This window comes from Empidonax traillii, unplaced genomic scaffold (assembly GCF_003031625.1).
Source record: "Empidonax traillii isolate 1590-97213 ecotype Southwest subspecies unplaced genomic scaffold, ASM303162v1 scaffold175:size1888319, whole genome shotgun sequence".
Taxonomy (NCBI): domain Eukaryota; kingdom Metazoa; phylum Chordata; class Aves; order Passeriformes; family Tyrannidae; genus Empidonax; species Empidonax traillii.
In genome coordinates this window covers 202,164-216,454 of record NW_020955368.1, presented here as the reverse complement: position 1 = coordinate 216,454, position 14,291 = coordinate 202,164, and the positions used below count along the sequence as shown (strand labels likewise).

Genomic DNA, 14,291 nt, shown 5'->3' with positions numbered 1-14,291 from the left:
TCTTGGAGAGGGCTCTGAGAGGAGCATTCTGGGGAGTTCTTTGTGCATCTCTTCCCCATGTTCTTTAATAATGTATTACAGGGGCAGGAGTCACAGCAGAAAACACAGATGTTCTTCTGGCTTTCCTCAAAATCTTTTTCCTGGGGTTGTTCCAGAACTGAGACCTTTTTTGCAGTTGAATTTTCCCTCCCGTTGTGAAAATTGTCATTTTCTAAATGCAGCAAAAACATTATTTCCTAGAAATTAAAATCCTTATGGGTCAGGATAATGCTGTGCTCGTTCTCCATTCAGTGTAGCCCATAGCATTCCAAGTCTGCAGCTGAGTATTAACCAAAGCTCCTCTGTGTTTAGGGATAAGCTGGCAGTGCTCCAGACCTTGGCTTCCACCGTCAACAGGGTGAGTAGTTCTGTTGGTCATGGAAGTGGTTCAGGCTCTCCACCTCATGCAATAGCCTTGTGCTGAGGATGCTCTTAATTTCTACTCTGGCCATAAATGATAGATGGGACTTCTACATCTGGTTTTTGTGGGATTTTCACTTTTGCTCCACACGTTTTGCTGTGTCCTTAAAGCCTCATTCTCATGCTGAGAGCTGCAGTTACCAGTGAAAGCTGCAGTACTTTGATAAGACTTTTGCTAACATCAGGAGCAAGTTCCTTTAGTGCTTCAGCTTCCCAATCCAGAATGCCTCTTCCCAGTCTCAATCCAGAAAGCAAGCCTTGCAAAGTGCAAGGAGTGTCTGCTCTTGCTGGGCAACAGCTGGAAATGCTGTGATTCTTTAATCCTGTCTATCTTGACTTCTGGGAATCGAATCAAAACCTGCAGGCCTCCTCAGCTTCCCAAGGCTGTTATAGTTGGGGTTCTACTTGGTTTGCAGGGCACTTGATGCTTGCCATGTTGTAGTTTTGTATAAAACTGTTTCCAGACAGATGAGGCCTTTCTGAATGAGGGGAACTTCTGTAAGGTGGTTATGGTGGAAGTATTTGTTGTGCCTTAAATTCCATGAGGCCTGTGAACATAACAATTCAATCCTGGGTTCTTCTTCCTACAGGACCCTACTGCTGCTCATTATATGTTCCAGGATGACCCTTTCCTCATGCCAAGAAATGCAGCCAATTCTGTAAGTATTTCCTTTCAGATCCTTGATAACTTCCCCCCTCACCTTTGTCTAAGCTATGAAGACTCTTATCTAAATGGAGCCTGGGTTTGATTACAAAAGAAAATGAAGTGTCAGTTTTTGTTTCAGAATTTTCTCTCTTATGTAAGAGATGCTTTTGAGCTTGAGGTAGTAGTGCAGGATTTGAGATGTGTGATATAGAACTGTGTTTCTTGACTAAGCCACAGAGAAGTACAGTGACATTTAAAGAACACACATACTGGCATGAATACCAGAAGGTTTACCTGGAGTGCTGTCTCGTGCCCGTGATTTTAAGAAGTTGAAAACAAAGCATGAGTTTAATTTAATTTGATCCCATCAGAATGTTCAGAGTTACAGAAAATGTTTCTCCTCACTCTTGGCCTTGTAATTTGTGTTTATTCATCTCGTTCTCTTCTTTCTCTGCAGCGTCTGTATTCGTTGTCAAAGGAGTCCGGGAAAAATGCTGCAAAATACATCATTAAGAACTTCCCTCAGTATTTTGACAAGACTTTAGCAGACCCCAACGTACCAGTAAGCTTTTCATTTTCATTGTATTGGTGCTTTGTCAGTGAAATCAGCTGTCAGACTGGTCCAAAACTGACATAAAAGGATGATTTTTTTAACTGCTTTGCAGACTGCTTTGAAAGCAGCACTGTGTTTCCATTATGAAGTGAACATTTTTCCTTGGGAGTTGAATATTATTGCAGGTTCTTGAGATAAAAGTAAGAAGAGCAGTGTTGTTTAGGTGGCACAAAAGTGAGGAATGAGGTTATGTGTGGTCCTTCATCACCAAAAGGACTGCTGTTGTTAGGCTGCATGCAGGGTGAAGACTAAGGATATTTGGTTAGTGTTTTAGTGATAGTTCAGGCAAGGTTTGAGCTCATGACTTGACTTTCACTCTTTGCTTTCAGTGTTTGATGCCTGAGGTTCTTACACCTCAGATTGAAGGAATGAGTGAGGAAGCTCTGAAGGAGCGTATCCACCTCAGAAGGGTGAAAGAGTCTGTGGACATGTTTGATCAGCTTGTACAAGCAGGTATGGGGTCACCTGCCAGATTCTGCAGTAGAGCTCTGCTTAACTAGTGCCAAAAATATTTTAGTAGGTGGCACAGGCTGTGGAGACAGTTTTGTGACTGTGTTTCTGCCTTTCACAACTGACTCTGGTCTGGTGAAGTGGTTCTCCAGAGTCATTGGAGAATAATCCAATCTTAGCCACCGCTTCTCTTGTGTGTCACTTTGGTGATAGGAGAACAAATGATCTCTTGAACATCCTTTTCCTCTGTTGGTTTTAAATTTGTTTCATAGAAAGTGAAGTGCACAGCAGGGTGTATTCCACAGCCCTGTGTATCCCAGCAGGGTGTATCCAGAAATAGTTATGGAAAGCATTAGAAATTTCAGATGTTGATTTGAGCTTGTGCTGCTTCACAGTTCTGACTGCCAGCTGCCACTTCCCTCTCCCACCTCATCAGGAAAACTCTACCCTCTCAGTGGCTTCAGCAAAAAAAAAACAAATACTCTTAAGTCAGTGTTAAAATTGTCTCCTGTGATGAGTGGGTTCATGGGCAGTACTGTTATCACACCCAGGATTTACAGACTTGCTAGAGAATGTCCTTATGTTGAAAGAGAGCAAAGTGGTGTAACTGGGTGCCCACATTTTTTCTGATGTGGCTGCAGAATGTGCTCTTTACTTTCTCTGTGACTGTCATAAATCCTTGTTTTCCTAAGGTACCCCTGTATCTCTGGAGACCACAAACAGGCTTTTAGATTTGTTATCCTTCTATGGAGATGAAGAATCTACTTCTGAAAAGGAGGAAGAAGCAAAAGAGGACTTGGAAGAGGCAGGGGTATGAAAAACTTGTTGATTTCTAATAATTTGTTTCATATGTAGTGGGAGCGTATCAAGATGGTGTCAAGTTTTTTGTACTTTGACAGCCATCCTGGTAGATGGCATGAGGTGGGTCAGATGCCGTCAGCATTCCCAGGAGATAAGTGTTACAAAAATCCAGTGTCTGACCTAGTAACAACAATAGGTGGTGTAAAGCTGAACTCAGTAAATGAAACCCTGTCTTGCCTTAGTTCTGCTGGGCTGTGCTTAAATAACTGTTTCTCCCTGACAGCCTTTTTTTACAGTTGTCTGCAAAGAAGACCCCTAGTAACTCTAGTGTAGATCACCTGGTTAATTTTCTTGCAGTCTGAACCATGCTGACTGGATTTGAATGAAGTTGAGGGCTCCTTGTGTGACATCAGAGTATCAGGTTGCAGGGCACAGTAGTAGCTGTGCTGTCCCTGGGAAAAAAGGGTTCTACAGAGTGTTTGCTACAGTCTAATGATTCCCACCAACTCCACAAATACATTTAATTTGTCTTGTTAGTATTTTTAATAACATAAATGTTCTTAATCTAGTTACTGCTTCCTGAACGTTCTAATAGAAAATATAATAGAGGTTATTTTTATGTAACCTATTAAAAACCACCTGTGCTAATATAAATTGCCAGTGAACTTCTGTGTTGTTGCCAAATCTGGTCATTTGATGTTTAATCACAATTATGAATTCTGAGAAACTTATTTCTATAAAAAATCTCTCCAGGTGGACGCTTCAGAGCAGAAGGCTCCGAAGAGACAATTCCAAAGAGGTTCACAGTCATCTGGCCCTAGATGGAGGTATAGAAAATGTTGCCAATATTCCGGTATTCTGTGGGTTGTGCACATGCATCAGGTGTTACTTGTTAACTTGTTATTTATTCACAGGTGTTACTTGTTAAATACAACTGTGTCAAAGTGTTGATGGAAATCTGATGATGGATTCTGATCTTGATTCCAGGGAGAACAACCATGCTGAGAGGATATTTAAGATAATGCCAGAGAGGAATGCACACTCCTATTGCACAATGATCCGTGGGATGGTGAAGGTGAATTTACAGTGCTGGGGGATTTTTTTTTTTCAGCTTGTGAAATCTCAGTCATAAAGGTTATTTACTTTTATTGTTTTTTTTTTCAGCATGGGGCTGCTTCTAAAGCTTATGACATGTACGTGGACTTGCTGAATGAAAGGCACAAGGGTGAGTGTCTCCTGGTTCTTCTTTGTGATTTTCTAAGTGCCAGAAGGCCGTGTCGGGTCGGTGAGTGTTTGTTCCACGTTCCATGGCGGTGATGATTGGCGCAGGGGTACGGACCTCAGCTGGATCATGGGAGCTGAGTGCAGGCTGGTGGTTTGGGTGCAGCTGGCGCGTGGCTGGCTCGCCGCAAACGGGTCTGCATGAGACTCTGCCAAAAGCTGAGCCATGGCAGAACAAGCTGTTTTCCTTGCAGACTTTATCAATTCTCAGTTAAAAATGGATGATCTTGCGTTTTTTTTTCCAGCTGACGTGCACACCTTCAACGCGCTGATCAGGGCAGTCCCATATCTAAAGGAGAGGTTCGTGGAAAGATGGGAATTGGCCAAGGTAAGGAGGGCAGAGCAGAAGAGGTGGGGAAGGGGCGAGAGTTTGGGTCTGCTTTACCATTAAAATTTTGCAGTTGTTAGAAAAGCAAGAGCTTTGTCCTAAAACACCAATTTCTGCTGCAGAGGAAGTTCTCTAGTATAAATATAAAAGCCAGATATTGAGGAATGGCAAATGTACAAAATCCAGCCTTGCCCTTGCAGAGTGGTTTGCCTTGTGAGAACTGATCCAAGAACTGCTTGGACAGAAAGTAACTGGGGAAATTGTGCTGGAGATAAAGAAACAATTCAGATAAAACCTCTTTGAATTGTAATTCATGGTTCTGTGACGGAACTGGAATTTTGAGGGATAACACTAGGGGCTCCAGTTTTAATGACATAAGATCAATAAGGAGAAGTATTATGTAACTATAAAAATTTCCTTGATGTTCTAGACACAGTTCTCCAAGATCTGATCCAGTGTAATGTTGTAGCCTTGGGTTTTGGTCAAAGTAACTAAAAATCAGACAGTACTCCCTCAATAAATGATCAGTTAAAGCAGAGTTGTTCACCTGAAGGGGGTGAGAAGGACCAGGTTGAGGAAATGGAGGTATAACCTGCCTGAAAGCTGAACTGTGATCTGTAACATGTGAAGCACTAAGGATTTGGGTATTTTGTTTTTAAGGAATTCCTGACTCACATGGCCCAACAGGAAGTGCAACCGAATCTGCTGACTTTTAATGCTTTACTGAAGACTCTGAGAAGATGTGGTGGTGTGGGCAGAAGTATGTGTTTGATGGTGCTGAAGGAAATGGAAGCACTTGATATAGGTAAGAGAACCAGACTTTTTATCATATTCATGGGTTGTTATATTCCAGTGCCAACTGCAGGATAGAATAGTTAAGGAGCACACAACACAGGGATTCCTGGTTGGAGGGAAGATGTACTGCACAAGCCACCCAAGCCAGTTCAGTTCTATATATATCTACATCTCTACAGAAAAAAAGCTTTTGATCTAGATAATGTGGGGTTTTTTATTTTAAATAAATGTTGCAAAACCAAGGAAGTATCTGCACAATGATTTGATGTCCTTTGGAGTGTGCTTGGCCCCAGTAACATGCTTGTTGATAGGTTAAAGGTACATTCATGAGCAGAAGGGAAACTAGCTAAAAAAGTATTTTTGCTTTTAATTTAGAGCAGGGAAGCCTGGCTGCTCCCGCCCCTAAAAATGGGATGTCCTAACTGGTGATCCACTGAGGCACCATCTCCCCCAGCTGGGTGTGGGTGAGGTCTGCTCCAGCTTCAGGGTGGATGGGGAGACGTACTTGAGTAAATTTATGCAGGCCTGACTAGGAGGGAAGAGGCTGAATTAGATCTGTGGCACAAAGCTCAGCCAGGAAGGATGAAGTAACTTCAGTGTTCTTGCTTTCCAGAGCCCAGCCTTGCCACGTACGATCATCTCCTCTCCATATTTTACAGAGGCGGTACGTGCGGGATCAGCCTGCCCAGGGATGTGTCCTGCTCAGCATCTGCTTTAAATGTTCTCCAGATGTCCTGGGTGATCGATTTACGGGTTAAAAGACAAGCTCTTATGTGTGCAGCCTGATTCTACTTGGGTGGAAGATAAGGCTACAGAGGATGATGACCTCGTACAGGGAGCAAATGCTCCCCAGTCTCGGTGCAGGCTGGATCTGACCACAGTGTTTGTGACTTCAGGGACTGTGGCACTCACAGGGCTGAAATTGCACAGGGATTCTCTTTCTGCAGCAGTTCTGTGCGCTGGGGCTGTAGTGAAAAATCACTGGGTTAGAAAGCAGGAGCCCAACTGTTCCAGATCCCATGCCCACAGAATTTTGGCTATGGGAAGAAAATAGGCACAGGAGTGTAACTGCAGCCCTTGCATTTTAAGAAATGTGAAGGAACTGCTGTGAAGTCTCCCTGGGTTTGGTTGTGGATTTGGTTTTTTTTTTTTCTGTTTTTTCCCCTTTTAATTTTTTTTGTTTGATCATTAAATGCTTTGCTTTTCCCAGTGCAGCCTTCTGACAGACAGACTTCCAGACCTGTTTGGTTCCTTGCTAGAAAGCACTTTTCTCTTTTTGAATCTGCTCTATTCAGCTCTGGAAATCTGGTAATAATAGGGGAAATCTCAGAGCAAATAAAGCTGCAGCTTGGTGGGGAGCACCACGGGAATCATGACACTTGTTTGAAATCGTGTTGCTTGTTTCCATTTCCACGTTACATTTGCAGGCTGATGCTCTTCACTAAGGAAGTGCTTGGCACAACTGAGACGTGTTGCTTTGTCTCTTTGTCCCACAGTTGATCTTCCCCCGTCAGGCATCATCTCTGAGGTGCTGGATGAGGTTGAAAAGAGAGGTTTCACTCCTCAGGACCCTGATGATGGTAAGGACTTCTATAACATTTGACAATCTGTGTTGGGTCAGCTTGGGTGAGAAGATACCCATGGATTTCAGGTGGTTTTCCTCAGCTGGGCAAAATGCATGCACCTTGCCTCTCAGTCCCTTCTGACACCCTTGGGAGACAGAGAAGGACAAATTCCAGTGCCAGAAATCGTGCTGGGCATTGGTGGACTGGCTTCTGTGTGGGAGTGGGAGTGTAACCCGTGTGAATGAGCATTTGAGCTCCATAGAATTAAAAAAAAAAAAAAAAAAAACAAAATTAGTTTAAGGAGGAGCATCAGGTAGCAGCTTCATGAAGTGATACACATCTGGTGAATGGCAGGTTTTTGTTGTCTTGTGGTGTGAGTTTTCCTATTCTAGTTCTTCCTAATCCTTTTCAGAAAAGGAATATAAAACTTCATGGAAAACTGAAGCCTGGGTCTGTAGAAGGGGTATTAGATAATACTACCATCTTTTTTTTTTTTGGCTCTTTGGAAAGAATCATGGAAAATGGGCAGAATGTTGTACACCTTTGTGTGTGCTTATCTCCTGCTATGTATGTTACACTGTTCTGTCTCTGCTCTAAGCTGTTGCCAGGGGGATATAAAAACCACCCCACTCCTGCCACACCAAAATTTCTGCCTTGAAAGTGAAAATCCCTGCTACAGTGCCAAACTGAGCTACAAACTGAGCTTTCTAATTGAACAAGTCTGTCCTCTAGGAGGGGGTTGGGTTAATGAGCTGCTGTCATGTCTCCTTGGAAGCTTGAAGGTGATAGACTGTTTTTTTCCTTTTCAGCCAACTTTTTTTCCACTGCCATGCAAGTGGTAAGTGCCTCTTCCCTGCCATCAGAATTCCTTTGAGCTCTCCAGCTGTTTAAGAGTCGCCTGTGAGTTTTCCACCCTAGCATACAGGGTTGAGCTCTCAGTATTTCCCATTGTCATCTGTTTTCATCGTTTCTTGTAACTTTTCCTTCATAATCCTGCTGTTCTTGGCCTGATCCCTTCCAAACTGGTAGCGTGCATGCCTGTGATGAATGTGCACCTTTGTGAAAAAGGGTCTCAGAGGGATGGATGGAGTGGTATATTTTTATCTTTGCAATCCCACTGGTTTGTTGCAGTGCTGTGATCTTAAGGATATCAAGCTTGCCTATCAGTTAAATGAGACAATGGGGAAGGGAGACAACTGGAAATTCTTGGATGTGGACCGGTTAAATGGCTACTGGTGAGTGACGTGCAGCTTCTGTTCAGCAGCTTGTATTGTCAGCTTGAATACAAACTAGGATTTGGACACCAGGTGGTTATTGCATGCGCAGCTTGGGAATTGGGTCCCTCTTAGGAACAGTGATTGCTTAGGATTTGTTTCCAGCTTTCAAACTTGTCTTGGAACATCAGTTTATCTCAGTTCCCAATCCAACAACTAGACCAGCCAGTTGTATTTTCTGCAGTCCTTTTGTGCAGGTAGGGTGGCAGCCCAGGAGGTAACACCAAAAGAGCGTCATTTCTTAGCGTGGGGACATTTTCCTACTCAGTGCAGAGGATCGAGGACCCAGGCTTGTGTTGTGAACTTGACAAGCAGGAAGGTTAATTTAGTTCAGTTCTTAAAGTGCTTCTTAACCAGAGGTTGCATTTGAAACAGATTCACATAGCTCAAACCTGGCACCAGGCAGGGAGATGGCTTTTTTTTTTGAGAACTTGAAATGCAGTGGTCTAATTTCTGATTAATTCTACCAGTTATATAGTGTCAGCATTAAGTTCTCTCATAAAAAAACGCTGCTGCTTTTCTGATTGTATGGGGTATTGAAATGACACAGTGAAACTTCCCTGGTCTGCAATACAGGTCTGATCAGCACACCACCATCAGCTGGTGTTTCTCTAATGAGTGCTGAATTAGGACTTTCTGTCTCTCCTCTAGGTCAAAATTCTTTTCCTTGTTGTGCATGATGGAACAAATTGAGGTGGTGTTGAAGTGGTACAAGGAAATGTCACCTTCAGTAAGTGTGTGCTGGGGTAAATGAGCTTCAGAGCTGTAGTCTGGAGAAGTGGAGCAGTTACAGGTGACTGAAATGGTTCTCTTCCTTCATCAGCTCTTCTATCCAACTCCCAAAAATATATTGGACCTCCTTCAAGCACTGGATGCAGCCAACCAGCTGGAAGTGATCCCTTCGGTCTGGGAAGGTCAGTGATGGCCACGTGGACAGTCTGACAAAGTGGGAGTGGGTTTGGGAACTTCCCGTTGCTCGGAGCAGCCATGATCAGGTGCACTGGAATGAGGGAGGTTGTTCCTCAGTGCAGTGGTGAGGCTGTTGTATTAAAGGCAAAACCAACAGCACAGACTGTTCTAGAGATCATGGCTGTGTCGTGGTGCAGTGTCAGTGTCCTGGAAAACTGAGTGCTTACAGAGAGCAGCATTTCAGCCAGCAGCCCAGGTTTATCTGGTCTAAATTATTTTCCTGTTCTTTGCCCCTTAAAAAGGGGAGACAATAATGCAGATAAAGGTTTAGCACACAGAAAATGTCCAACCATCACCAACACTGAGGGGACAGATGGTTCTTTTAGGGATCATTGGCAGAATGATGACAGCACTCATTTGTAGGTACAATTAAAGCTTTATTTTCTGAGCAGGATTTAATGATTAACATAGCATAGAATCTGTAATCAGAATAGCACAGGATTTCTATGAGCAAAATCAGCGTAGTGCAATTTTACAGGTAGTAAAGGACAAAATTATATAGCACCTCTTGGCCTGTGGTATCTGGACCCTCTGCAAATCAGGTCAAATCTTAATCCTACCAACTGCTGCCTTTCTCTAAACAGATGTGAAACAGTTGGGGTTTACCAGGAAACAAGAGCTTTTGGAAGAGTTCTTGTCTCTGATGAGCAGGGACCAGCACCCAGATGAGGTAAGGAAGCGGATGTGGTTTAACCCCTGTGAACAGCTGAGCACCACACAGCTCACTCTTCTCCAGTGGGACGGATGGTGGAGGGAATTGGGACTGTAAAAGTACAAAAACTCAAGTTCATTCACCACTTCCTGCTGCAGGCAGGTGTTCAGCCATCCCCAGAAAATCCGGGCTCCTGCAAAGCTCAGGTGTAATAACCCCGTGTTACCAACAAACTTTTCACCCCAAATCCAAAACACAGCCCCATAGAAGCTACTGTGAAGAAATTTAACTCTACCTGTAGAGAAACCTCAAATCAACACAGAGGAGGATCACTTCCTTAACAAGGCTTGGAAAGTAATCCAGCCCAGCCAGACACATCTCTGGGGAAGCACAAGGCAGAATTCAGGGACTTTTGCCAAGGATTTCACTGCAGTAACTGGCTTCTCAAGCTGCAGTGTTAAAGGCAGGCAGATGTGTCCTGCAAAACCTTTTAAATACCAGCTGTCCCTGCAAAGCCACCTTCGATCTTGCCTAGTGGGGACAGTTGCCCTGACAGAAGTGAGAGATTGTTCTAACTGCTGCTAATTCCCAAATTTCAATCACGTACCAAGGAATCCTGTAGGAGAAATGGCACTGAAATGAATACATTAATCCTAGAGGTTTGGGGATTAACAGCACAATATTTCCCCAGATTCAGCTGGCGTTTGCCAAGTGTGCTGAAGACATCAAGGCTGCCCACGAGCCTGTTGGGAGGGAACAGCTCCCCCTGGAATGGACGGGCAGCGCTCTGGGCAGTGTCGTGGTGCTCTTCTCCAGGGCTGGCAGGACCCAGGAGGCTTGGTAGGTGTGGGCTGGGGTTGCTCCTGGAATGCCAGTGCAGGCAAAGGGAGGGGATAGAATCCTGCTGGGAATGTGATGGGTTGTTTTTCTTGATAGTATTGTTCATTCTTGGCACCAGGTTACAGTTGTCTGTCTCAGAAATGGTTTAGAAGTTCATGTCGTAGCTGGTGTAGAGCTTCATACAGCTGACTTCCCTGAGTGCTGCTGATTGCCCACAGCTTCCCATTCTCTGATTTTTTTTTTAGAACTCTTTGGATTTCAAACTAATAAAGAGATTAATTCGTTTAATTAGAGTTAACCCTAATTAAACTCTAAAGAGACTGTTTTTTAGAGCTCTCCAGGAGCTAGAATTTGCTGTCCCACATGTCTGAACTTGGAATAGAGGTAAAAATATCCAGCATCCAGTTTAAGGTTTGAGCTATTTTTGTTAAATAGAGATGCTCCCTTTGCACTGATTCATTTAAAACAAAGAAGTGGCAAGTACCCTTCTAAAAATATGGCATATTTTAAAGGAAACTTGCCACCAGCTACATTTTCTATATATTCTGCTCTAGTTTTAGATATTCTGTGTTAAAATAATCAAGGAAGTTATCTGGTACAGATTGCATCTGCGAGAATATGGCATGGGCTCCTTTCAGATCAGTGGGGAATATTTCATGAATTTGAGCTCACTTGTGTCTAAATGGAGGCTCATCCAAGAGGTTTAATACCTGCCTGCCCCTGTGTTTTGTGTTTGTTTTTTTTTTTTAAATTATTATTTCATTTTCTTTTGAATAGGAACATGATGGAGCATTTCCAGCAAACCAATAGGATTCCCACGTAAGTAGCTTTAGGTTCTTCAGGTACTGAGTGTCCTGTTTGGCTGAGTGAGATCCTGAATTTCTGTTAGAGAATCATGGAACAGTTTGGGTTGGAAGGGACCTTTAAAGGCCAGGCAGTCCAACCCCCAGTAATATCTGACAATAGTGGTCCATTTGCTTCCAAAACATGAGTGTGTGTCTGTCCCTGTGAGCATGGCTGTTCATCCAGTGGATATATTCCAAGACCTTTCTGCCTCAAAACATGTTGAAAAGTAAAGTGAGAAGGGGTTAAGTGGTTGGCTGTTGAGATGTCAGAGAATGAAGCTCTGGGCCGTGAAGAGCTGAGAAACTCAGCAGTACAGATCAGTCTGAGCAGGACTCTTGAGAATATCTGGTTTTCCACGTGCTCAAAAAAATCCACTGTGCTCTTAACCAAGCACAGGTGCTTCAGAGGTGCCTGGACTCCTGAAGATAAGTTTATCAAGTCAAATCCTAAATCTTAGGTGGTTTCCTGTTAGGCTACAACAGCTTCCTTGTCTCAAGATTTTGAGAGGGGAGAAATCTGTTTGACATAGAACACAATTTCCAAGGAATAGTAACGTGTTTTGTATGGGTGGGGTTTTTTACATAAAAACACAAAATTGGAGCTTGTCCAATTGAACACCATGAGGGTGTGTGGTACCAAGGGGGCCACACACACCTGGTGTCACTCACTGCCTGCCCTGTTCTGCCAGGATAGGAGTTCCCAAACTCACCACAATGGTACAGGGTGAAGGCTGAGGTGAAATTCCAGGCAGGAGCAGAACTGGGCTGGTTGAGTGATCTGAAAATGTCACCTCCTCTCCCTGTCTAAAGCAGGGGCTGTAAATTAATGGCCTCTTCACCTGTGACCCCATAAATAGTCTCCTGTGCCTTTCTTTTGCAGGGACAACGTGATGGACGAGTTCCTGAGCTGTGCCAAACGAACCAATTGCCCGGATGAGGCCATTAAGCTGGTGAAGCTGGCGGCTTCCCTCGGCCTGCCTTCGTCACAAAGGCTTAAAAGCAGAACAGAGGAGGAATTTGAACTCTCAGAAGGACAGAAGTAAGTTGGAGCACTGTGTGTTACTGCTGAAGGGGTACAGTAGAGACAGGGTGTTGGGGGGGTAATTCCTGTGGAAAGGCTTCTCTGACAGAGGAGCAGAGAACTGCCTTCAGGATGATGTGCTGGTGTGTTGAGGGGACTGAAATGGCCCCTCAGTTTTTGATTCCATGCTGTATCCACCCACCTAGGAGGGAAGGGAACTTTCCACGATGGGGAGTTGGCCACTCAGAGCTGCTCTTACCTTTCTTTCCCGGAATCTTTTCTTAGCTGAGTGTGTTCAGCTCAGACTGCTGCAGCCTAGGGAAGGCAGGGGGTGGTACAGGAGGGCCCTGCACTGGCCCCGGGTCCTGAGGGTTGTGGTCAGCTCTGGCCAGGCACCTCTGCTCACTGCTGAGCTGCTGCTGCCCAGCTCAGATGATGGGCTGAGCCTTGAGGGACCACAGTTTGGAGCCTGTTCTGGTCCAAGGGAATAAAGAGGAGCCCAGCAGCTGGCCCAGAACTTTGGGGGTAACTGGAGTGGTTTGCTCTTCCAAAAGGATGTGGATGTGATTCCACCAAACGCTGGGTGGACCTGTCCTTTGAGAGCAACAGGCATCAGACAGCCCATCATTGCTCTCTTTGGAGAGTGTTTGCCCTGTGTTTTGGATTTCTCTTTCCAAGCGAAAGTCACAGCTGTTTACAACTGGTTACTGAATGTTTTACATCACAGGAAGACGTTGGAGAGCATCAAGTGGGACGGTGACAGCAGTGACAGTGACCGTGAGTAGCTGTCCCTCCTGCCTTCCTCAGGAAAACTGGGAGCAACCACTGCTGGGACACCAGGAGGCTTCTGTGAGGAGTGGAATTCCTGAAGGAATGGCTTCTGGAAGGTGCTGCAGCACTGCTGAGCACTGGGAGTGTTCTGATACGGGACCTGCTTGGAAAGACACGTTGTTCTTGTAGGAGCAAGCGAGGAACTGTCCTGTTAAAATCTTCATGGTCACCTGGGACACAGCGTGGGCTGCACCCAGAGTCTCCACAGCACACCTGTGTGGGCTGGCTCTTGCCTGTGTGAGCAGCACCACTGAGGTACCAGGGGCTGCAGGAACAGGGGTGCTGTGTGTCCCAGGGGCTGCTCAGCAGGTGCAAGACTTTCCCTGGGCCTCTTGTGACTTGACCCTGCACCAGATTCAATGCATTTCCATCTAACTTAAATGAACTCCTTAAATACAGAGTTTACTCTGTATGTGAACGCTGCAAGCAATGCAATACTCATCACCTGTGGTGTTATCCCTCTTCATTTCGATGTCTGGGGACTGTAGATGTTAAACTACACTTTGTACAGCTGGAGGCTCTGTCTAATAAATGGCTGACATTAAAGCTGGCCATGTTCTGATAATGCCTTGAGACCTAAATCCAAGGAGGTGAGTGGGAAGAAAGGGGGCAGTGCTGTGCCATTAACTGGCCCTCACAGCACTGGGCTGCTCAGCTTGAAGGGGTTTTTCAGGTAATTACTGTGAATAAGCAAAGAATTGCTCCTGAGAGAATTACACCATATTCTGGGGAAAAGTAATTAATATTTGATTCTCTTTGTGAAATATAAAACCTTGATAGGGATGATGCTGCAGGTGTAGGGTCAAGAGAAGGGGCTTTCAAGGGTGGTGATAATGCTTTGTGCAACAACAGTTTAAAACTGGAACAAGTAGACAAAGCCCCAGTTCCTCATTTCAGAAAGTTCTGAGTAAGCTGATCAAT

The 14,291-nt window shown here is 44.5% G+C and overlaps 1 protein-coding gene and 1 non-coding gene across 3 annotated transcripts in view; both read left to right on the top strand.

Annotated features, from left to right (window-relative positions):
• PTCD3 (pentatricopeptide repeat domain 3) overlaps positions 1–13,922 on the top strand; it is an 18,996-nt gene extending 5,074 nt beyond the window's left edge. For both annotated transcript variants that reach the window (XM_027885982.1, XM_027885981.1), the window contains 21 exons: positions 352–397; positions 1,050–1,118; positions 1,563–1,667; positions 2,048–2,171; positions 2,861–2,979; positions 3,723–3,796; positions 3,957–4,044; positions 4,134–4,194; positions 4,496–4,578; positions 5,239–5,383; positions 5,987–6,037; positions 6,870–6,953; positions 7,748–7,776; positions 8,070–8,173; positions 8,864–8,942; positions 9,036–9,126; positions 9,766–9,851; positions 10,525–10,673; positions 11,451–11,492; positions 12,399–12,557; positions 13,267–13,922. In XM_027885982.1, the coding sequence (XP_027741783.1) occupies positions 1,071–1,118; positions 1,563–1,667; positions 2,048–2,171; positions 2,861–2,979; positions 3,723–3,796; positions 3,957–4,044; positions 4,134–4,194; positions 4,496–4,578; positions 5,239–5,383; positions 5,987–6,037; positions 6,870–6,953; positions 7,748–7,776; positions 8,070–8,173; positions 8,864–8,942; positions 9,036–9,126; positions 9,766–9,851; positions 10,525–10,673; positions 11,451–11,492; positions 12,399–12,557; positions 13,267–13,324 (1,779 nt within the window). In that variant the 5' untranslated portion in view covers positions 352–397; positions 1,050–1,070 and the 3' untranslated portion in view covers positions 13,325–13,922. The remainder of the gene's footprint in view (positions 1–351; positions 398–1,049; positions 1,119–1,562; positions 1,668–2,047; positions 2,172–2,860; positions 2,980–3,722; positions 3,797–3,956; positions 4,045–4,133; positions 4,195–4,495; positions 4,579–5,238; positions 5,384–5,986; positions 6,038–6,869; positions 6,954–7,747; positions 7,777–8,069; positions 8,174–8,863; positions 8,943–9,035; positions 9,127–9,765; positions 9,852–10,524; positions 10,674–11,450; positions 11,493–12,398; positions 12,558–13,266) is intronic.
• Positions 4,277–4,418, top strand: LOC114058546. Its single transcript, XR_003571472.1, has one exon. It is a non-coding gene; the product is annotated as a small nucleolar RNA SNORD94 (small nucleolar RNA).
• Positions 13,923–14,291: the final 369 nt, after the last annotated feature.